The sequence below is a fragment of the Bombus terrestris genome, chromosome 11, assembly GCF_910591885.1.
Source record: "Bombus terrestris chromosome 11, iyBomTerr1.2, whole genome shotgun sequence".
In the NCBI taxonomy this organism is placed as follows: domain Eukaryota; kingdom Metazoa; phylum Arthropoda; class Insecta; order Hymenoptera; family Apidae; genus Bombus; species Bombus terrestris.
The window spans coordinates 8,856,981-8,881,075 of NC_063279.1; the positions used below are offsets into that span (position 1 = coordinate 8,856,981).

At 41.1% G+C, this 24,095-nt stretch overlaps 1 protein-coding gene and 1 long non-coding RNA gene across 5 annotated transcripts in view; one reads left to right on the top strand and one right to left on the bottom strand.

The window, feature by feature from the left end:
• Window positions 1-24,095, top strand: part of LOC100644185 (nuclear hormone receptor E75) — a 214,377-nt gene that overhangs the window by 127,730 nt on the left and 62,552 nt on the right. Inside the window, exon 1 of one of the 3 annotated variants that reach the window (XM_048410021.1) lies at window positions 1,792-2,992. The exons of the other annotated variants lie outside the window; for them this stretch is intronic. Coding sequence (XP_048265978.1) covers window positions 2,836-2,992 — 157 coding nt within the window. The 5' untranslated portion in view covers window positions 1,792-2,835. Of the gene's footprint in view, window positions 1-1,791; window positions 2,993-24,095 lie in introns of those variants that run through there. 3 annotated transcript variants of the gene reach the window in all.
• Window positions 2,871-4,383, bottom strand: LOC125385938. Of its 2 annotated transcripts, XR_007225696.1 has the most exons (3): window positions 3,803-4,225; window positions 3,534-3,643; window positions 2,871-3,460 (listed from the first exon to the last, which is right to left on the bottom strand). It is a non-coding gene; the product is annotated as an uncharacterized LOC125385938 (long non-coding RNA). The 2 variants fall into 2 exon arrangements; XR_007225695.1 differs by having other exon boundaries at window positions 3,534-4,383.

The window sequence follows — 24,095 nt, forward strand, 5'->3', positions numbered from 1 at the left end:
AGGTGAGTTTCCAAGGTGCACCAACACGTACACCCGTCTCTTGATTCTATTCCATCCAAGAATACATCGGCGCCGCGCGCGCAGTGTCTCTCAAGCTGCGCTTCGACGTTTCGCCCTCGCCAACAGCTCGTCGCACCCCTGCTCGTTACACGGAGGGATGAGAGCTTTCTATGTATACTTGCTGACAAACAGCTCCGCGCCAAGTGGCTTGGGATTTTTCGCTTGGGTCAGGGTTGGAGGAACGATTTTGTGCAATTCGTTATGCAGGTGTCAAGAGAGAGGATTATTTGAATAGAGAGAAAGGTGAAATGTCGGTCTTTAATTCAAGTTTGTCGATGAGAGTCGTTCGAGGTGTAATTACGATCTCGAGGCATTTTTCTCAGCAATTATATTCTATAAAATATAAATGTTCTAGAGAGAGGAATGTTGAATCTGGGTTGGTTTAATGGAAGCTGAAGAAAATTTGGGGTAGCTCGTGTAAGGTATTATTTGCTTGTAACGAAAGAATGAGCGCGAGAAGATAGACAAAACAGAATTTTACACAACGAAATGAATAAAATAGAATAGGTAAAATAAGATACCGTGTAACTGAAATCTCTTCCAAATCAGATTAATAAAAGAAAATGCTGAATTATTTACGAAATAATGATCTTTAATACATCGTCTAACCGAACATCACAGTGTCGCGATTCTCGATTCTGACTCTCATTTAACATTTATCGCTTCTACCCAAAAGTCTCTTTCCAAATTCTATCGTCTCCTTTGTTTAATTAATTAATTTCGCGATCTGTCAAATTTTGTTCCTATTGCAACCAAGAAGAGTGAATTTTGATGAAAAAAGAAAAGTGGCATAAATCGCCATGGAAAAAAGTGGATTTAGTGACGCGTTAGCGATAGCACAGCTAGGGTTCATAAATTTGCGGGTGTATTTGCACGCGAAAGCAATCGCCAAACAGTTCTAACGCGCTCCGCGACGAGGCGCCACTGTCCTTTCGCGAATCCCGAGCCGCGAGTCGGTACGACAGGAAATTCGCGACTCGTGGGTCGGTATCGTGACGTGCAAATTCCTCCTGATAACATTATCACCTAATAGATAGCAGAAGGACCAATTTCGGCCCGCCACCACTAGCGCGAATTTTGAACAGAGGATAGAATGGTAAACAGAAGGTTGAAGGCAGGTTTCAGGTAGCTGAGAAAAGGGTCAGGTACGAAGGGTGAACAAAGAAACGATTGACCCTCGTTCGCAGGCTTATTTCTAACTCCATGATAGGGATTTTGTGGAATTCACATAATCAGGGCAGCGGTTTAGAGAGAGACCCGTTTCATGCGCACTATCGTATGAATACTTGCGACAATACGTAGTTTTTACTGATTCATTTTATTGCGAGTTTTGGAGCATATTATAAATTACGTAATAAGTAAACAGAAAATATCGATAATGTTAGAAATATATTTTGTTCTATTTGTAAAAACATGAATTGACATAAAAATCCTTGAGGGACTAGTAAGATAAATATAAGGAACTCGTCGGAAATATACTTTTAAAGATAACGTTTTCCTTGCTTTCTAAGATCGAACTCTAATGAGAAATAATTGGAAAAATGATCGTTTGCATTGTAAACGCGTTATCGGTAAATTTCACTTCGTACGAGACGCGTCTATTCCTGGACGATTGGTGTCGTGTGGCCCACTTGTAAGTACGCGGGCAATATAAAGGTAAGTACGATGTTCAATTGAACGCGATGGCTGACAGTATAACGGAAACGTTGGAACAAAAGTGACGTATTTATCAATCAGATAAAAGCCTTTCAATAAAATCGGACTAAACATCCTCGTTTATTTACTAATGGCTTCGATTCTTTCCTAACCGTTCATTCGTTTCCAATTGCTAATATGGTACAATGTTTTTCTGTTATAGGTAAGTGAAAATCTTGGCTCTCTTTGCTGCTAGCTGTACCACACTTGGATGTAAGTAATTTTCAAATCAATCGCAGATTAAACTAGTCTACGTCTGGTCGTCATAAACATAAATAGGCTTATGTCGATATACACTCGTTCAACAACAATCAAAGTAAATAAAAATCACTAAAACAGAAAAATATCATAAATATCGCTACAGATCAAAGACAAGTTTCAAAAACTATTTACAATTTCACATACAGTATTCTATCAAAATTCTGCGCTTCGTTTTAGAATTTCCGATCCCCACAGAGAAAAGTTATTCGCTTCAAAAGAAATCTCGATCTCGAAATAACAACACGAGTTGTATAATAATCGTACTGGAAATGTACATAGCCTATCACAAACTCAAAAAAAAATGTCATAAAATGCTTAAATTCCGCGTCCGACTCCCCTCTATCTTTACCATTCTCGACGTTGCGCCGCGTTGAATTCCGCGCCCATAAAGCCAGTCACCTGTGACAACACGAGTGCACGGGGTTGAAAAAATAGCCAGCGCTGTAAATATCTAGCCGCGTCTCCCGTCGCAGTTTCAACCCCCAGTTGGTTACAAGTAAAACAGTAAAACAACCGGATGGTAAAAGTGTCCCGGCGCAAACACGACCCGCGTGCGTCATCGCAGTCCTACGCAAAGGAAGCGCGGACACAAAAGAGCACAAGAGATATCCGCGAAAGACGGAAGGGTCACTCGTTGGGCCGGAGATCGCGTGGGTATAACGGTGGCGCGTGCGCGGAATCCCCGTAGCTCTCAGCTCTCACCCTCTCGATCAACCCCACCACCCCATTCATGGACATCAACCCTGGAGAGTACGCGGTGCGCCTACCATTGTGGCACACCGACAGTGTCCGACACGTTGTCATTAGTGCGACACGGGTATGTCAGCGAACGTGGCGAGCGACGATCCACCCGAAATCGGGATCGTCGATCACACCATGAACAACGGCGGCCCTCTCTATCCCATAGAGGTGTGCGAGGCCACCATCGCGGTCAACGAGACGCAGAATCCCGAGAGTCGTCATCAACGCGTCAAAGGTTCGTTCCTCCCATTATTTTCTCCTTTCGCTCTGTGTTTTCCACAGGAAACATGAACTTGAATTCGGCTGTGATTCATATTCGTCGTTACGTTCGTCGTGTTGTGACACTTCGTTGTTCTGGTTCTTTGTTATGGCTTGCTGTTTGTTTATTGACAATGGGGGTGGGGGTGCGGGGGATTGAAGGTTACGTATGGTGATTCGATGATGAGATTTACTCGTGTGACAGACCACCTGTGAAACACGATATATTTTAATTGAATGGTTTCGTGGTTGCGCCCGATTGCGTATGTTTTTCGGTGCTAGGGGGAGTTAGGTGACAGATGTGATAGGGTAGGGGTTGCGTGATGGGACAGGATAGTTCAAGATGATTGCATGCTGTACGATGAAGTTATTTTTGCTCGGAGTGGGATTATGCTCCGCGCAGGTTCGACATATTTCGTGCTACGTAATCAGGATATCAGCATATCTGTTGAAGAAACGTCTTGAATTAGATACGTTTTCGTATATCTGTTTAGTAATGTCAATGTTGGTCAACATACGGTTACATGTGCTGGTTACATGGAAAATGTGTACGATGATTTCCGGATATCTTCTCGAAATAAGTTTCTTAAAGGGGATCCTTTATTCGAGACGTCTCTTTAATCAGCAGCTGTGAAATCAGTTCTCTCTTTAGTAACGAACCTTATCGCTCATCCTCGTTCTATATCATCAAATACTACGACACTTTCTTTGAAATAACATCAACTACGTTAAAATAACATCAATTACGATCAACAACCACGCTTTCTTTCATAAATGAATAAGTTACCACACTTTTTAGACGAAACTGTAACTTCTAAGTGTCTATGAGTATATGAAGAGTCGAGAGAAGGATCTGAGTAAAAATTGCATTGCATCATAAACTATGCTTCGGTTATTCCCGGGTTTGCTCTCGCGTATGCAGCTACCTCTCTTTCGCCGGGAAAAGCTTTGACACTGAAGCGTATCGATTTTTCCTCGAGCGGGGCTCACGTGCTCATTGACATTGACATTGCCCGCTACCACGGCCAGCCTACCTGCCACCTAGTGTCCACGAACCGATGCGTACCTGTCAACCAACTTGGTCAGCTCGCTACCCGATGGCGCTGCGAACGTTCGCGTTTCGTTTGCCCCGTGCACGCCACTCGGTGATTCCCCAAGTTCACCGGCTTTTCGCGAAAAAAATCATTGCGATCGCGGCGCGGCGCGCGTTCCAATAATTTAGCGCCAATTTCGATTTCCTTAGTGTCGCCTCAGCTGTTTCTGTAATTATAATTCAACTTTAAGTTACATCTCTTTTTGTCGGATATGAAATTTCTCGTATTTAGGAATATTTGATAATTATTAATTAAAATGCTTTACGAATTTATGATATAGCGTTGTAACGGACAAATCAGTTTACAACCTCCTGCTATAGGAGTGAATGCAAAATTTCTGAGATTGGGGAATATTGGATAATTATCAATAAAGATAATAGATTGTCTCAAAAGTTTCTTTCGTCTTAGAAGGAAATAATGGATGCACAACATTTTTTGTTGTTGAATAACGTTGTTTTTGAATCATACACAATTTAATAAAAAAAATAGAAAACAACAAATGTTGTGCATCGATAATTTTTTTACGAAAGGAAAGAAAGTTTTGGGACAACCTAATATCTGCAAAGCGTGGGATAGCTAATTCGGATGTTTATAACTTTCACCGTAAGATTGGATGCAAAATTTCAGAATATAGAAATTTTATATAATTATCAGGTAAAGTACTTTACAAAACGTAATGTAATAGACACGGAAGTTTAGTGTCTTTTATCGAAATTTTAGAAATTCGTGAGTATCGATAATCGTCAATTAACTTTGAAGAGAGATTTGGGAGTTCTATAAAGTTTTATATCTTTTGCAAAATTTTACAAATGTTTCTGAAAAATCTTTTCGTTTGAAATAAGATTGAGTTTTGTGGAGACGAAACAGGGCGAGATTTGATTATGAAAGTGGCGAACTACAATGGCAATATAGGTCGTATTGGGTGTTGCATCGCGGCTTGTTTTCGTGGAACAAGAATGTGCCGATGGCCCACATTTTTAACGACACGATGGATTTCCCAACACGGCCTGGCCGAAACGCGCAACGGGGTCATTGCGCAATGGTTTCACTTCTCTTTATCCAGACTAGAGGCCTGGCAGCATTACATAAAAGCATTTATCTGTCAGGAGCCAAGCATCTAGTCCTGTTGAGCGACGGTCGCGTTCAACACGTTGCTACTCTACTTCCCTCTCTTAACTGCCATTGCTCGTTAACATCGTGTACCAGAAATGAAAATCATTTCAATCGCAATTAGATGGTAAATTCGTGACATTTTTTTATTCGATTGAACAATGATCAAAAATAAGCACAAGTATATCGTTTATATATGTTTCTTAATACGACGAGTAAAATATTCTATTTAAAAACATTCCCTGTAATTAAATATAATAAACAACGACTATTAATTTCCTAAGTACTATGGGAGCATGTATGTATTTGGTTATCGATATGGATCATGGTCGTGAAATTTATTAATGTGGACCATTCATGTAATTGAAGTATAACACGAAAACACAATTCCTCTATCCTATACGATTTTACGTAATGAACATTTTAAATAAATATACATTTAATATTTACTTGACGTTTTAAATAGTATCCCAAAATACTCATAGCAAATATTGTAACAAACCGTACATAGTCATACGTCTTATTCAAAAGTTACTCTACTTAATGGACTTAAGTGGCTACTTAAAGCGTTTAAAAACGATCACTTGTATCAAACTTCTTATCGACACTTGAAACCGACTTTCAGAAGAATTTTCTACGAGATCGACCGTTTTATTCCGTTTAATTCTTCCACATTCAAAGCCAAAATTCGATCTTCTCCCCTGGCTGCCGATTCGCCATCCAAACTCCAGTCAACGACCACAATACGAACAATAAGTCACCTGTTCGACATCCTCTCTTTGCCTAAATGTACTTGCATACTCCGCTGATCAACAGCGAGCCCCGAGTGACTCTATTCATCTCGGCTAGTTCCACGAGAGATCGTTATGTGCCCGTCGCCCATTTAATACCATTTTAATCGATCCGCTAAGGCGAGTAGGCGCGCGCTAACCGGACACCTGATCCCGATGGAAGGCTACACTCGCCGCGGCCCTGAGGCCCCCAAGAGAGGGAGGAAAAGAGAAAAAAATCACGTAATAATAGATACGAGCGTGCACCAACGGCGGCCTGGCTCGCTGTGTTTCGCAACGCTTCACAAAGGCTCAGGGCCGTTGTTCTATGACTACAACAGAACCGCTCGCGAGGTCTACGCCCGCTATCGAGGTCTCTTTATCCCTTCGCTTGCTATTCGAGACTCCCGCCTAGCTTAAAACTGTCCGACATCGACCGTTTCATCGGACGAAATGACGCGACTTCCGGAAGTCGATCGCGACGACAGGTAACGCGATGACGCGACCTCACTGAGTCATGACACGCGTATTTTTCTTCGTTCGATTTGTAGAAAAATTACGTTTCTTTTTTCTTTTTCTTTTTTTAAGATCGCTTGAGGTCGACTGTTCGCCCTTTCTTTTTATTTTTCCTATCATTTAGACGTATCAATAAGGAGTTTGAAACGAGTTTTATCAGATTCGTTGATGAGGCTCTTTTCATGATTTTATCATTTAAATTACGGGTTTCCTTTTTTAGTTATTTCTTTTAATAGACGAATCGTATCGTTGTTATTCGATGTGTGTGATTTAATAAAATTAGGTATCGAAGTAGGTATTATCATATAGTTAATAATCTTAGAAATATGTTATATTGATTTATAAAGGAACGTGATAATTATTGGTTGAATATGGAAATACGGTTCAGTGATTTAAGAAACTGCAAATGTGTATACATAAATATAGATGGATTTTAATATCGTTCAATTTTATTGATGGTGTTATTTATTGAAGCATGTAACGTATGCATTCTATTGCTTGTTTTTCGCGCGCTACAGCCGTCATGCTTAAATGGAATGTAAGCACCGAAAATGCGTGTATCGATCGTAGTAATTTCGCACCTGGCTATAATAAACCCCGTTCACCACTTTATTATCTATTCTTCACATCGATCTGACCATTTACAGTTTCATAACAGTTATTCCAACCTACCATTATAAACTGAATTGCACATTTAATTAGGTTGCCTAAATGGGGTCAAGCAAGCTCCACCCACTCAATTTGCATAACATATCCCTCTCTTCGTTATGATTTAACGAATATCGCCATGAACAAAGATTTCCCATACAAATGATCCCTTATTTTTTATATTATTTTCTCAGCTTCCTAATTAGAATTAATTGTCCCGATATTTCAGTTCTATTTTATTACAATTTCACAAATTTCGCGAAGAATGCAAATCTTTGTTAAACAAATACTATTCTACGTTCATTAACACTAATTTTCTAATTTCTATCATTTTCAAGTACATCGACCGTCCAAATGTCTTAGTTTCTCGACTGCAATCGTGGAAAAATCTGTAGTTCGAGTACCAAAATATTAAATATTCTCTTTCCGTTGATATTTCTTTACATTAGTGTCCCAAATTTCTAATTTCTCAACTCCTGAATCTTCCAAGTATTTAAATTTCTCGATTACGCTCTAAAACGCCACGAAGAAGAAAAATTCGCCTTCGCTCTAATTTTCTAATCCTCTAATATTTCAATATTCTGACCCTTCGAACAACAAAACGAATTTCCTAAGCAAACACGATTCCACGTTCGTCGGTGTTCCCGCAGATTGCTTTTCTAGCGTCCTAATTTTCTCATCTATGTTCTCGCGAACGTTTAGTCCTCTAATCCCGATCTTCCGATTTCACGAACCGCCAACACCTTCATCCCACCTAGATCCTTTTATAATCACCTTCCGCCGACAAAAGCCACAATTTCAACACGTAGCACGAAACGTGCAACACCTAATTATCTGTAAACCCTAATCCGACTGTAATCGATACGAAATCCCAAGACAGTCGACTGGAATTTATGGAAGGCAGTTCTCGCGGAATGGTTGGACGCGTCACGTGCCGGCGCGTGCACGAGCAGAAGAGGCACTCTTCTCGATCAGGATGATGAATCGCGGCGGGAAGCGTGGCTCGGCCACGTAACTGGGACGAAGTCCCCGAGGCGCCAGGCGGATCGTATTCTCGGAGGAGCACGGCGTAAAAACCGAAAAGATCGTTCCGTGGCTATGAGGCGAGGTGAGAGTGCTTTCACCTTTCTCCCTGTTCTTCGTCCTCTGTCGCACCAGTCCACGTCTCTTTCTCGCTCTTATCGAGCCGCTTTTACTCTCGATCGCTACTACCTGCTGCTAGCTACTGCCGCTTGCTGGCTGCTTGCGTCTGCTCCACCATGGAGAAAGCAGTCCCCCGACTTCGTCGTCTTTGCCACATTTCTTTCTCTAGTTCCATCGTTTCTTTCCTCCTATCTTCTCTTTGCCTTTCGAGATCGCGTACGAACCCTTTCTTATCGCTATGTCGCTTTCTTATCGACAGTGTATTTCCATACGAATTCAGATCTTTGACGATATAATTAAGAACACGGATCTCGAATAGAAAATTGTTTTAATCCACTAAGTATGATAGAGAGTATTATACTTTGAATATTTTATATATCTTTTCGTGTTACGTGCATTGCGCGCGACTTTGTATCTTCAAACTGCGAAGGAAATCCGGCGTCTACGTATCGTAAGAGGACGAGGTGTTGAATCGTTCGCCGCGAGCTTTCATATTTATATTTTCGTGAATAGCATCAAAGAAGAAGAGACGAATGTCCTGCGAACAAACTTTGGGTAAAAATAGGAAGATATTTATAGAAAAACTTAGCAAAAGCTTGTGATTTTTAATATATTATTCACCGGTCAGAAACATAAAATTCGTCTATTAATACAATTCCTTTATCTTGGATAGCTTTCAGGATATTCCAGAAGCTATGCGTTCGATCACCAATTATAATCTACTAGCTATTTTCACGCTCAAGATGCGAATGACAGCCGATGGAAGAGACATGTGTCGAATATTTTTAGCTGAACTATGAGTCTGTAAAATTTGATCGAAATCGAAGTATCGCATATGGACAGTTTCTTTTGTTAGAGTTGAAATATATAGAAATCCGTTTCTACTGAAACTGGAGCAGTAGGTGTAACTTCGATGTTTTAGATCTACATAGGTGGAAAAGGGGCTCAGTTTCAAGCTGTGACGCACGCACGTCCTTGATTATCCCGGTTCTACCAGGGACACCGCTAATACATTGACTTCTTTGTTATAGATTTACATGTCGCGGTAATGATTCACTTGCAATAACGATTGAATAACTTGTACACAATTTCTTAATCATTATACATGTCGATAGACCGGCGTAGATTGCGGTCAAGCGATTTGTGGTTGCAGGTGGAATACATTCCTGAGTAACTACAATATCCTTTAAGCCTTCTTTTCTTTTTTTTTTCCTTTTAATATTCCACATACTGCATATAATTGCCCAATATTACTCCGTTCTAGATTAGAAAATTTCTGCCCTAGTTTAATTCTAAGGATAACTGCACGATAATTGTTTTATATTTATCTTCGATTATCGTATCGATCGGTATACCGTTTGGATGTCGTATAACAAAATTCCCCAAATTTGTCGAATTAATTAAAAATATGAAGAATTCTTGATATTAATCCACGACTCCGTTTGTGACAATTTTTGCAAAATATAATGACTTTTGGCAAATGAATATTAGGTAAAAATAAATATGTAGCTATCTGTCTACTTAATCGTTTATCATCTTATAATTAAGTTTCCTAGATTTCGTTTTATAACATTTCCGTCATGATCAATTGTATCGATTGGAGTTCGGTTCACAGAAAGATTACGATGCTTCCCGGATGATCTAATACTATTCACGACTATTATTTCTTCACTTTCGCTACTGTATTACCACTGCTTATTAACCATTGTTGTATTCTACATGACAATTAAATTCAAACCCTATTATATAATAGCCTTACGTTTCATAAAATACCGTAATCAATGAAGTTTTATATAATAATTTCTATCGCCACGTTACGCGAAATAATAGAAATCTTGCTTCGTGAAATGAATCACTTTTACATTATACAAAAATAAAATTTACATTTCCGGAATAGATACGAATTGGCTTATTTGTTTATTAGCAGTGACCCTGTTCAAGCATGTCTCCATTAACTCACCCCTAGAAAACTCATCACATCAAATTAGTACGTGAACAGAATTTATACACCTTCGCATATTATTATCTTCTCCTACGAATTCGTTTCAATAAATTTCGCCTAAAAATCTCATCTCCATAGAAACGACTGCCCAAGTGGCTCCTGAAATAGCCACAGGGAAAACACCCCTAATTCGATGGACGTTGCTGAACAGCGAAATCTGCTCAGTAGATATAGGTAGACGTTAAAGAGTCCCCTTCTAAAAGATTCGAAGGCTGGCGTTAAAGAGCCAGTAAGAGGAATTTCGTCACGAACGGCAGCTTTTACGATATCCAGCGTTGTTGTTGAGCAACGTGAAACGGGCCTCGGCCGTCCTGGATGTCGGACGGTAACCCCAGCCGAATCAAGGCCGGCGCACACGGAGACGGCTCTTACTTTCACGCGTTAGAGACGCCGCTCGTGCTCGCTTATATCAGCGATGGGACTTTACAGGGACTCTGGGACCAGCTTCCAAGCTTGTCCACACGGCCCTTCTTCTCTTCGAGAACTCGTGACACGATGTTCCGTTCGTTGTAAACGAATTTTCCTGCGTTTATGGGAAAATGTGCAAGGCTACGTATAAGTGGGTATAGTATGGAAAACTATGGAAAATATTGAAAGCAGAGTAGTACTTATTATAATATCTAGTGCATGAGACAGATTTCTGTTGAAGTTTTTTATTCCTTTTAGTTACGATGATAAAAATATAAAAACGTATAAAAATTCTCGGTCAGGCTAGAGGTGTTCGGATCTACTCGTTAAATTTACATATTGGAATGTTCTAGCGAAATTAGAAAGCGCATATCGCGCGAATGAGGATTCATAACCAGATCGCGAACTTTCATACAGATTCGTATTTTTGCTGATTTTACGTTGGATATTTTTCTACGATTTTGTATTTGTTTGTGAACATTCGCAGTGTGTTTATCGTAAAATAGTAGGAATCAGCAGGTGCCGTAATATTTATGGTAGCTTACATTCGATACGAGATTCATCAAATTTTATCTCATTGCTGTTGCCTGATTTCTCGAAGAGCGATGACTGTCTCGTGTTCTTGCAAGTCGAATTAACTTCGCTGTTGAAGTTTGGCTCGTGACAATGAGTAGAAATGGCCGATGAATAGGCGGAAAGTGAAAGAGGAATGTGTTAATCGTTTCACTGTTTCGCGTCGGGGAAAGACTTTCGAATCGTCGGTTGAAAGTAAACTGTAGAGTCGCGAGCAGCCGTTACTTTCGCCACGCGCATGCAAGCTTTCCGTAAAAATGTAATATCTGATCGTTAGCGTAAACTATGACGTGGTCGAAGCTCCACGTAAATCGTGTGAGATCGTGATAAATGGTCTCACCCGAAGGTCGTGATATATCGATTTATCGAACCAGTATCGCGACCAAACCATTGCACCGAACAGGATGGAAAAGTAGAAACATATTTTCAAATGTGATAGCATACAATTATTTGATGGTATAGGCGAATTGATTTATTCCACAGTTCCTTCCTCTCTCTCGCTATCTCTCCTCTCTTTCTCTCATTCATTTATATATTATAAATTAATTTCATATTAATATCCCTTTCATGAAATACATATCGATGCCAAACCTGTCACAAATAACACAATGTATACTAAATTACGTCATACGTAGCATCTATTGGATTGGCAACTAAGTGATTGCGGGTTTTGTCATTACCATCTAATGACAAAATCCGCAATCACTTAGTTGCCAACTCAATACATGCGCCAAAACTAATATCACGATCTGACGGAAATGAGAACTGTTTTCTAAACCAAGTTTAGTAGATTAGTTATGGAGATTCGTATGGAATGGAAATCGAGTTCCTTCTGGAGATTCACGATAAAAGATCGACGTATAGATGGTACATTATTTCTCTGTCGACAAATAGACTACAATCGAGCGATACCTGGGACCTCGATGGCCTTGCTATCCGCGCTGGACCGAAACGTCTTGCGAAACTCAGATTATTTTCGATCATCCACCTATTTGTTCGCGTCGAATCTGCCTCGTATCCCCTGCCATTAACAGTGCTTCGTATTCTGCAAATGGTATCGTCCCACGATACTTTCCAGACATTCAGGATTGCTGCAACAACGTCTGATTAATCACTTCCTCTCTTCGATTCTCTCCTTCCATGGGATCCTCTAACTTTCTGACGCCTTTTAGTGGTAATTAGTATTTACGAACGACACTTATAACGATCATCACGCTGAAGTATAATAAATAGGCTTTTTAATTATGACCCTAAACGTTAATAGTGGATTTTTTTAATTAAATTTACTTGCAATGTTCAATTTGCATGTTTAATCGTGTTCAAATTTCTGTACTATTGTGTCTTCGACTATACGAAATAATTCTCGGTGAAAGAAAATTGTTTCGTGTTAAGAAAGTATTCCTTTTATCGTTACAAATTGCTCGCTTGTTTCTTCCATGAGATTCCCAAATCAGCGAATGGAATTTTTTACGTCCATTCTCCTATTTCCCAATATTCCAGTTCCAAACTTTCTCCACTTTCTGTACTTTTCGAACAATCTGGGGAATACGTTCGAGATGTGAAAAGAAACGTCTCGAGCAAAGCATATACATACTCACGAGAGTATTCGAATACATACCACGGAATATTTGTACGTTTATATTTCTTTAACAACGTAACAAATTTAACAATGATACACGATCATCCAGATTGCGTGCAATAAATTTGAAACCAATCTTCAAGTGTATATAGAAGATACAACATATTCAATAAAAAGAAACGGTACAAAGCACAAATAGTCCTATTAAAGATACCATAAGTATGAAAAATAATCCCACTGAATATTTAGACTTGTTAACTTCTACTAAATATCTTGTCATTTTTGTACACATATATTTTCAGATTATTTTCAAATTCTACCAGTATATGACAGTATATGAGTATTTATGTTCCAAGGTTTCGTGAATATTCCGCTTCACTTCTTTCGAATAGCCGAAACTCTCGAGTTTGCGAAAACCTCGGCTCATCAAAATCCGAAGAAACGCCAATATGTCGTCCGATAAATATCGCGAAAGTTCAAAATGAAAAGTTTAACGACGTAATCACGAGTTCACAACATCGCGACATCGGCTGACTCTCGTTACGATGTTAATGAAATTTCATTTCGTTTAGTACAACGTAGTCGTACGGTGTTTCCACGAGCGTTCTAATACTTTCGTGGGCAACTGGTATACCGTATGGTTGGGCGGATTGGAAAATTTCCATGGGTCAAGACAACATGATACGGTGAATGATGGTGAAGTTGTCCCGTTGGCTGGTCTCTTGTCTGCATCGGTGTGTAAACACCGTGACGATCCTAATCTCTTGCGCAATGGCTGGACGCCCTTAATGAAATTTCAGGTCGGCCCCAGAGTGACGAAGCCGGTCATTGCCCTCGACTCGTTCGCTCGTTCCACTTTGCGGCCTCTCTCTGTGTTTCCTGGTTTCGTTCTACGCCTCGGTTTTGGCGCGGTTGTTTTGGCGCGCACATTCCTGATTGACGCGGCTGACCCATAAATATGCTGACGACCAAACCGTGAGCTACGTTTACTCTGCGATTAGCATCGATACCATCGTTTGTTCTGCTTTTTCTCTGATTTCTAAAACGTTAAGCTGGCCGTCCTTTAACCTTCGCGCAGCACGCGCTATATAATACCATTATCACGAGCGTGAAATATTTTATTTCGTAGCGATGAAACGAAGAATCGAACGAGAAGGTTCTTTACCTATGTGATAATTAAATTTATAGAAGAAATTCGATCCTACGAATTGACTTAAGATTAATGTAACTTAAATTTATCATGAATATAAATTTGCATAATTTAAAATGTATTATATTAAGTTGTCGGAAAAGTGTCTTTCTTTTACAGACACGTCTTTTACAACGACGCATTTTTATACAAAAATGAAACCTGATCTATCGAACGTTGTGATCTTTATTTCGATAGAACAAAATGGATCATACGTAATTCGACAAAATAATATAGCAATAATATAAAAATAATAATATAAAAGTAATATAAAATGGAAAATGTTGTGCATCCATTATTTCCTTATAAAACGAAAGAAACTTCTCGGACGACCTAATAGCAACAGTGAGATATGTACGCGAGTCAGAATTGACCCAGTCTCAGTGTTTCGAACGAACAAAGTTAAGAAGAAACGTTTGCGTGTGTATGACACATTGGATTCTTTTACGTATTCTTTTAGGTATTGCAAATTAACTGCACGTGTGGAAAATGCGATCGGTTGGTGATAAATGAATGTACCGAATGTACGGATGTAACGGAGTAGCATATTTTTGTTCGTTTTGAAAGCATTACTTAAGAATACAGTGACACTGGGAAGATGATTAATGCGTTGGTTTCTCGGTTTGGAATAATATATCGTTGTCGTTCTACATTTACTTCTGTATATCTTTACCTGTGTATAGAATTTTACTGCCAACGTTAGTTCGATTGTTCGCGAAAGTTTAACTGCTTCTATAGAACGTGAAAAATCGTGCACCGTAAAGTTTCGAGTATCCCAGAGGGAAGCATAGAACCGCAGCGTTATTCTCAGCCTGAGCAAGCAAGAATAGAAAAAAAATGCAGAATTAAACATATTCGGGTAGCTCGAGTTATCGCGTTTCGTGCTAATAACTCGACGAGCCTCGGTTTGTATCTCGGTGAACCCTGAACGGTAGCCTTCCGCGATCTCGCCTAAGGATTCACCGTTACGCTAATCAACAGTAAAAAGCGCCTACTCTCCTAGCATCCTCTCACGGTATCTTCGTCCACTTCTTCTTCTCTTCCTCCTTCCTCTTTCTCTAAAATTGGCCAACGGCCTATCCCCGTTCGCTCTAAAACTGCCTTCTGTTACGTCATTGTTACGCGAAAAGTACACGTGGCCGATAACCTTGATTTATATTCCAGCAGGTCTGAGTGAGTTAAGTATATTTTTCTAATAAAATGAAATTTTAAGAATCTTCTTTGAAATAGTTTCATCGGTTAAACAGTTCGAAAGCTCGCGTCTGACCCAGCACTGTTTCAATCTACTTGAAACTTCCAGCCGCGAGCGATTTTCCTCACTTCTCCTGTACAAAATCGTAGACGAAACGTGTACACGGTACAAGCTTATCGTTAGGAAACATTTAACTCTTTCCTTGGAAAATATTTATTCCAAGATAAGGCGCCCGGTGGTAAACAAATTTTACAATCAATCGATTATACGCTACGCGGAATTCATAAATTTACGAGTTCGGTACGGCGAGCACGCATTTCACAGAACGTATTGTTACGGTTCCAGCAGCGAAATGGCTAACGCGAGGCAAAGAAACAAAATGGAAATAAACAAAGAAGTATTTTTGATTTTTAACTCGCAACTTACAAACTGCGATTCGAGAAAATAGATGATACGCGGTTTCCACGTCGCTTCTCGCTGGAAAATTAGTTCATCTGTCTCACCTTGTAAAATATAACACGAGTCTTTGTAACCATTCTTCGTCTTTCCTCCCACCTTCTTCTTCTTTCTCGTGGCACGTTGGGGGAGTTGTCGCGAGCCGAAAACCGGTCCCATTTTCGCGGGTACGTGGCTCGTGCACGTGCGCGAGCACGAGGACACGGTGGCGCGCACATAAACGAAGTGCGTTGACACGGAATGTCCGCGGAGGGCGAGGAGCTCGGCAAGAGGAGCCATAGGTCACTCACCGCGCGGCAAACGTTCCCGCATCCTTGACGCGTACGCCAGGAGGAGGATCCTGCTGGCTAACGGAATCGTCGATGGCCACGCGTGTGCCAGGACCATCGAACACCCGCTCCAACCTTCCGCTCCTCTTTCAGGCGACGAACGTGAAATTTTGATGAATCTGAGTGATTCGAGGATGCCAGGCGAATGTATTATAAATTTGTCCCGTTTTTATATTTATTGTAACATAGATAATACTCGTATGTACTAATACATATAATATGTATATATAGGAATACGCGATATATGTATTAAAAAAGGATGAATTTATAGTCAGTAGTGAGATATAATAGTAACCAATAGTACAGTAAGTATTGGAAATATTTCGTTGCAAGTTAATTCTTTTTTATTCGATCGATAAATTGAAGCTATAAAAATCGTTACGGTTTATTGGAATTATTGTTGTATTATTAGATTTGTTTTCGTCGAAGAGACACGTTTAATAATTTAGACATAGTCTGCGAGTTAACTGACAGTTACCAGCCTGCCACATGGTTATCGGTATCTTCGTTTTACGATATGAATTATTCGACCATATATAACTTTATATCTGGAATTCGTTAAAATGCCCAAGTTACGAGTTGAAACAGACACAGTAGATTCGGACAGCGTTTCGTCAGACATAGACGTTCGGGATATTTAGCCGATGAAACTATTTGGGAAATCGATTCTTCGCGTTTCTTCTTATTAGAACCTAATTATCGGAATGATATTGCATTGCTTATTTCATCTCCGTATAATATTTAAAAAATATTTTATTAAATTACTTCAATTCTGTCTAAAGATATATCAATATTACCCGAGTCTAGATAAATGTTCGAAGAAAATGTTAAATAAAATTAAAAGGGAAAGATTAACGTTGAAATAAAATTTATTTAGTCTCAGAGATAAAAGATATTTTTTAATATCTTCTGTTGCGATTCAGTTCTAACGTCTTTCAATTGAACGATCGAAATCGGTAATTTCTAACGGCGTCTAACGAGGCCATGGTAACTCGGTGGCAAAGCCCGAAAGTAACGACTGTAAACAGTAAACACTTTCATTCACAGCTCTGTCTAGGCCCTGTGGATTTAGGCTGACTGACCCCTTTACCTCATGGCCCCCTCCGCTTCTGTCGCGTTAGATTCGTGTTAGACGGCGGTCTGGCTGTGCCGCGCAACTTTCTCTCTTTCTCCGATCAAATCAAACGGTGACATTACCTCGTTCCTCGACAAATCGCCAACTTACGCGATCAACAACATCGAACCTATTAATTTAAAACTATAGATTTTATGGATCTCCTCTTTTCTGGAATATTTCATTCGAATCTTGCGCGAAAACGAAAAAAAATGAAAGAAAGAAAACGAATGTTTCGTACGAATCGTTTACTTGTTAGAGAGATTTATAAATAGAAAAATTGGAAAGAAATTAGTTAGTTTGCGATTATCAAATAATCGACAGCTGTACAGAGGATAGCACACGCTGTCGCTTGTAAATCTCAAAGAAACTTCAAAGTTTTTCATATTGACAGGAATCCTCTTTCTACTAAGAACCGTCTTAGAGGCCAAGCGGAAGCTCCCTTCAGCGACAAACGCCTCGACATCCGCTTCCCGTTAGAATAACCCCTAGAACGTTACGTAAATATAGCTTAACTAAACGGCAATGTACTGTTTCTCACAAATATTTGGCAAGAATTTGTATACCTTTGCTTCCATACCAAATTAAAATATCGTATATTACTCGCAGGTATAGGAAAAAAATATTTAAAACAAGAAGAAAACGAAACTTTTATCCGTATTTCATCTTTACGAAAAACACGCATCGTTGTAAATTCAGGCGATTTCTCCGAAAAATTACGAATCGATTATTTCGATAGTTTCGACAAATTCGGAAATGAGAACGCCATACGAAAAATGTACATTTCAAGGAAATATAAAATTCACGTAGAAAGACAAGCTTTCATCATATAGCTTACGTTTTACAGAAAAGCTGTCATTTCTGTTTTACGAGATTTATCGAACCTCCGTGCGAAAAATTCTAAATCGCCAGTTCCGATAATTCTATCGTTAGCTAAGAACAACACGTATTCCACGAACAAAGGCGACACGCTCGCGCGCCGATTCGTCCTCCAAGGAATCTCCTTCGAATTCCACCGCATCCGTATCCGGAACAGTACGCATCTCCCCTCCTGCCCCGTTTCGTGTCGTCTTGTCGGACAATGGCAGCCGCGATGTACAGGCAAAAAAGGAACTTTCGCGGAGCGGAGCGTGGGCATTGGCATTTCGTCACTGGCCAGGTTGAACAACCAGGTTGAATAACCGGCGTTACGTCACTGGCGTGTACGCGTTCACAGACGGCCAGAGGAAAGAGGGGCAACGGTGCCAACAGGCCGAGAAAGAGGAAGAGACGAGACGAAGGTAAGGGACGGAGGTTCTCAGCGTAGCGTGCAAGGTGGGGACCATGGAGGTCGATCACCTACGTACGGGAGTCAGTGACACCTTCAGGCGAGGACGATCTTTTTTTCCTTCCTTCCCTTCTGCATGCCCTCTTCTCTTTTCTCTTTCTGTCATCCTCAGACGTCGAACCCGCTGGAACATCTAACTAACTGCCGACTGACGTTATGAATGAACACGGTGGACGAACTTTGGACGTGTGTTCGATCATTATTATCGTCGCCTGTAATAATCGTGTTTGGAATTCGACGTATTTCCGATTCTTAGGTTTTCCATCGTCTTCTCGTTACGGTACGTCGAGATTCGTTTCGAAGTTTCGTGAACGTGGCAGTTCGCTTCTTCGGACTAGATCTGACCTTTCCCCGAGCGAAACGTACTAAGGAGAACGCGATCGAGTCGCAAACGTATGGTCTATGCATCGTGGAGATTTAAAATCGACGAAATGTATGAGGATTTGTTCGGATGAATTCGTTGAAAGCAGGATTGTGTCTTTGGTCATTAACTCTGTGTGCTGTCATTCGTGTCCATCGAATCGATCATCGTGTTTGAATTTGTACAATGGTAGAAATCAGAACTCTGGTGTCGTAGGTGGATTTGCTGAAAAGGGGCGGTGTCTTTGATTATTAACACAGTCGTATTCGTCGACTGGGTCTATCGTATTAGAAATTCCAACTGACAAAGTGGTGTACGAACAAGTCTGTCACTGAGAACCATCGTAACACATACGTATACGCAAAACATCAGTCTTCTCCTAATTCGGCATTGCAAGCAGCGTGTATCGTATTGAAAACGTGTAGCACACCATTACAACACCGCATCGTTCAAATCCAATCACAGTCTACATGGATCGTATGTGTATCACCCACGATGAATACCGATAACGAACGCGTTGATCGATACGAATAAAAGACAGAAGGAAATGAAACAGTCGATCGAACAGTCGGAAACCTTCGGCTCGTTTTTCTCCTAACCGTGTCGTACCATCGAAATTCCTCGAAACGGTGCCAGTATCCGCGTCCACGTGACCGAAAGATCCTTGACGAAATTATTTTGCACGACTTAGTAACGCCACGAGCGGTTCACGACAGCACCGGGTCAATGGCCTCCGGTTGTTGTTTCTCAGCGTGTCTCGGGAATGAGTATCGCGTCAAAAATACCGGGCCACCGTCTCCGTGAACGGCCAGAGTGGTCAAGGTCTTCGGAGCTCGCTAGCCGGAACAACTCGACTGCTTTCGTTTCGTAAGGGGGAATTACGCGCGTTTCCCTTTTGGCTGCGCGCTACGGCATCCGCAACTCGCCGATGCACGGAACACCCTGAGGTCTTCCGTCGGCCGTGTATCAATGATCGTAAGAAACGACGCGACAGAGGATTGTATAGGAGAAACGTGACGACGTTTCCTCCATTGAAACGTCGATGAATATTCAAACGTCGACTTCGATCGTCTGGTTCGCGTCTAGCAGGACACAGTTGCGATTGGATGAGCTGTTGCAGATGGCTCGCGAAGATTCTCGCGGAATCTGCCGTGCTTCGTGAAATTCCCTCGAGCAGACAGAAGACGTATAGAGACTGGAAAACAGTATATGCATACGCTGATCTTGAAGAACGAAACGTCCTCTTATCGGGCTATAGGAGCATTGGGTCGAGGAATAAGTTCGATGGATCTACATTGACGTATACATTTCTGAAAATTAGGAATTAGAGAATTAAGAATTAGAAATTGCTACGAAGAACGTAAGGATACGTGTGCTTGAATTTGACGAGAAACTACTCCTTCGTCTTTTTAAGATACGCTTCACGCGAAAGTAACGATACTTGGCGTTGGTATCTCAAGGAAACGCGAATGAACTTACTGCTCGATCTAATACATGTCATTGTCGTAATTACGATCGATAATTATGTATACGTGTAAATAATCAAATGGACCTAGTTGATTAGTAGACCGCGAATTTTTACGCAGTTTCATATTTCGAGACTATTTTAAACGTTCAGACAGCTGATATTTTTGTGTATCGCATGAATTTTGTACATTGTCGCGGTCATAAATTTTCTATAAATTCGTGAAAATCCGCCGTCTGCTGATCAATGTATAAATACTATAACGAGCCCAATTGCGCGGAAATATTTTTCACGGCCATTGAACGCTTCGTTCGTCGAACGATCAATATCTAAAGTAAGAAGGAATCGAAACAAATGAAAACAACACGTCGAGAGAGGACATATCCGCTTATACGTGCTCCCATGCGTAGTTGATGGACATTGACGTTGGAGGGAGGTGACATTGTAACAGCTTCCGCCTGGCAGCATGAAATTTCGAAAGAACGGGCCGCTCGAGCCGATGACCGAAGAAGGTCGACGAATACGGTGCCCCTGTACTTTGCCTCGTTCCTGGCCTTAGTTAACGACGTTGCGGTAGTTGTCTTCGGTTGTAATGGCCACGTTCAAGTTTCCTTTAACGTCCGGCACGCTCGAAAGCGATCGCCTCATCGTAACTACAATCGAATAAATCCGCCATTGTTCCACGTCGATTCTTGCCTCTGGCTCTGATACACGCGTCCATGTACAATCGTCGATCGTTATCTTGATGATAGTCAATCGTTTTTATAGGGCAAACGAGAGAAACACGTTAGAGTCTGAAAGTAATTTTTCCATCGAACGGCCTTTCTATAGCCGTTGTATAAGGGCCAAATCTTTGACTAGTCTGAATTACTTGAACTGGCTTTTCGGAGGTGAAAAACTTTACGTTTGTAAGGATATAAGGATATTTTGAATTAAACGTGCACGATGGTAGATTAAGGCATCGTTAGACAATTGTTACATAAAAATTGGGTTGAAAAATATCAAATGCGAGATACAGGGAAGGGGATTGTTTTAATCGATACTGAAATTTTCTTTGAAGATAAAATGCTGTAAGAGTTTTTATGGTAATTAAAGGGATTGGAAGGAAATATCGAAAGCATTATTTTTGATTAAATACTTTATTATTTTAGGAATGCTTGGACATGTAATTTTACAAATATGTAAATACGTGGTATCAGAAATTATCGCTAGCATTCCTTTCATTTCTCAGAAATATTACGTAACAAGTAGTATTCCTTTCGATGTTTTATGCATTTTCGCGTATTATGTGTCGTCTGTGAATGTTGGCACCTTCGAGCTTTCCATAGATAAATATCAGCGGTCTGCTAATAACGATAAAGCTTGCCTTGTGTGCCATTCGAACGAATTGAGACATACTTGCACACACCCAGACGTGGAAACTGGCGTTAAATCGCGTGGCCGGTCTATAAACGTGTATACGATTTGCATACAATGATCCGTCGTTGCTCAGGGCAAGCTCGATATTGTTCGCGTTATCTGCGTAAACTCGCTTTCATCACGGGCGGCAGGTGCCCTTTAAAGGAGAAGTCGAGCAGAGATCGCGTGGGTGGGATCGGAGAGATCGAGCGAGCGTTCGCGTTCGATGGATCGAAGCGGGTTAATCGGAATCGGGAGCACGTAACGAAGGGGATCGAGACGCCTCGCGGCCACTCGGCCGAGATCGATCGACGAGAACTGGGCAGCACCGCTGCCTCGAAAACGTGAGAACAACAGGATCGAATCGGACACGAGCCGCGAATAAATTTCGCGCGATTAACCGATCCGATAGCGACATACTCTGCTCTCATATCGATTCACCGAAATTTTTCTTCCCCGTAATTTAATTTGTAAATTTAATTCGAAGATGTACAACTGATATAACATTTACGATATTTAAAGGATGAGACGTCTGTTGAAGTTAATTGCATTCACGGAAAATAGAATTCGCATGGGAATTTTTAACGTCGCTTTGTCATTGGTTCATTCGGTCTTCTAAAATTAATCGCAACCTGTTTCTTCTAACTTAGTTTGCCATTTTAGCCTGACGTTCTTTGTAACTTCTATTTCCCATAGACAAGTAAGTGACAAGACGTTTTACGATGCCGTGTATCGCAACGATAATTTATCCTCCTCAAATGTTTCCTAGTTTCTAAATTAATTAAAATACGATAAATGATAGGAGCTACGTACTATCGCAGTTATAACACGTTATCAACTACTTTCCCTCCCCCAAAACAATCTACGCAAATCTTTTCACGACTTCCCTACACAACTATTAAGGAGAAAAACGAAGTAAAAGAGAAAGGAGGTAGGGAAAAGGAACAATTACGAGAGGTCTATAAAAATATTTGAATGAGAGATAAGAGTATAAAGGTTGGTGGTAAACTGGTCGATTGGAATGGCTCTCGGCTGGCACGCGATGTCGCGCAGGCCGTTCACCCTGCCGGCAGGGCGAAAATAGAGGGTCGATTTCCGGTTCCAAAAAGTCGATGAATCAGCGCACGGTCGGGGGCCGCGGAAGAAACCGGCCTGATGCTGCTCGGCCATTTAAATTTGCGCGCCGCGAGCGTCGGGATCCCAAAAATAGGTCGGACGGTGAGGCAGCTCGCGCGGCTGACTTCCTCGTTCATTGTCGCGAATTCGGTTCGCCTAACTGTAGATCCGTCGGTGCACTAGCCGATGCACATGCCACGACCGCGTGCAAAGAAGCGAAGGATAGAGAAAGAAGGAGGAAGAGAGGTCGTTGCATCGTTAGAGGCGAACGCAACGCCGCTGGAAGCGCCGCGGGACCGCTGTGATACGAATTCCTTTTATTCCTTTTCGTAATATCAACCGTGTACTCTTGCGCTTTGCCATCGGTCATTTTCTTGCAATCTTCTGTTTTTTTCTTTTTTTTTTCTTTTTTCCTAGCATCGTTCGGTCGTGTTTTTCCTTTTGGAAGAATTGCGACAGAAATGGGTTTATTAGTTTTTGTTTTAGATAAAACTATGAAGGTATTTAAACATTTATTGTAAAATTATTTTCTTGAGATGTTATGAGACATTTTGAAATTTCATTATCGCTGTGACGAAGCATGGTTGCCATGGGCCAAGTTTGAAACAGATTCCAAAATACATATATAAAAATCGCTAATCCTAAATTTCTTCGTCTCTTAAAACGAACATTTCATCTTTGCATCTCTGATAAAACAACGAACAAATTAAAAATTCACGACGCAACGATAAGCATTTAGAAGAAGTTTCCAATTAAAACGTGACAAACGCGATCAAGCCGACGAGGTTAGCGGCTGATGCACCTCTAAAGAATGAAACCACCACGATCTAAACCAGGAACGAAATATTTCACCGGCAAGATTCCGTTAGCTCGGAACACCCATGCACGGTTAGGTCCTCGAAGAAAAATCGATCTGGACGAACGAGGATCGGCGCGTTTCTCACGAGAGAGCGAGAGAGCCGTGGCAGTCAAACTGTCAAACCATCCTCCAAGCTCACCACGTGGCCGTTGGAGAAACTAGCTGGGTAATCGCATCTGAAGAGAAGTCAACCGCGGCCAAACTCTGCTGCTCGTTCTCTCGGTTGGTTCTTTAAATTCAGAGAGATAGTTGCTGAAGAGAGAGTCTACGGCTCTCGTAGCGTAGATTTACTGCCTGGCCATTCCCGTTCCGACGAAAGGATGCGTCCCTTCCGGGCACTTAGTCCAAGGGAACAGGCTGATGGAGTCGCGCCGCGTGCGTCCCGGTTGCGGTAACGAGCCACGGCGAGAGCCAATAGCCCGTAGTTGAAG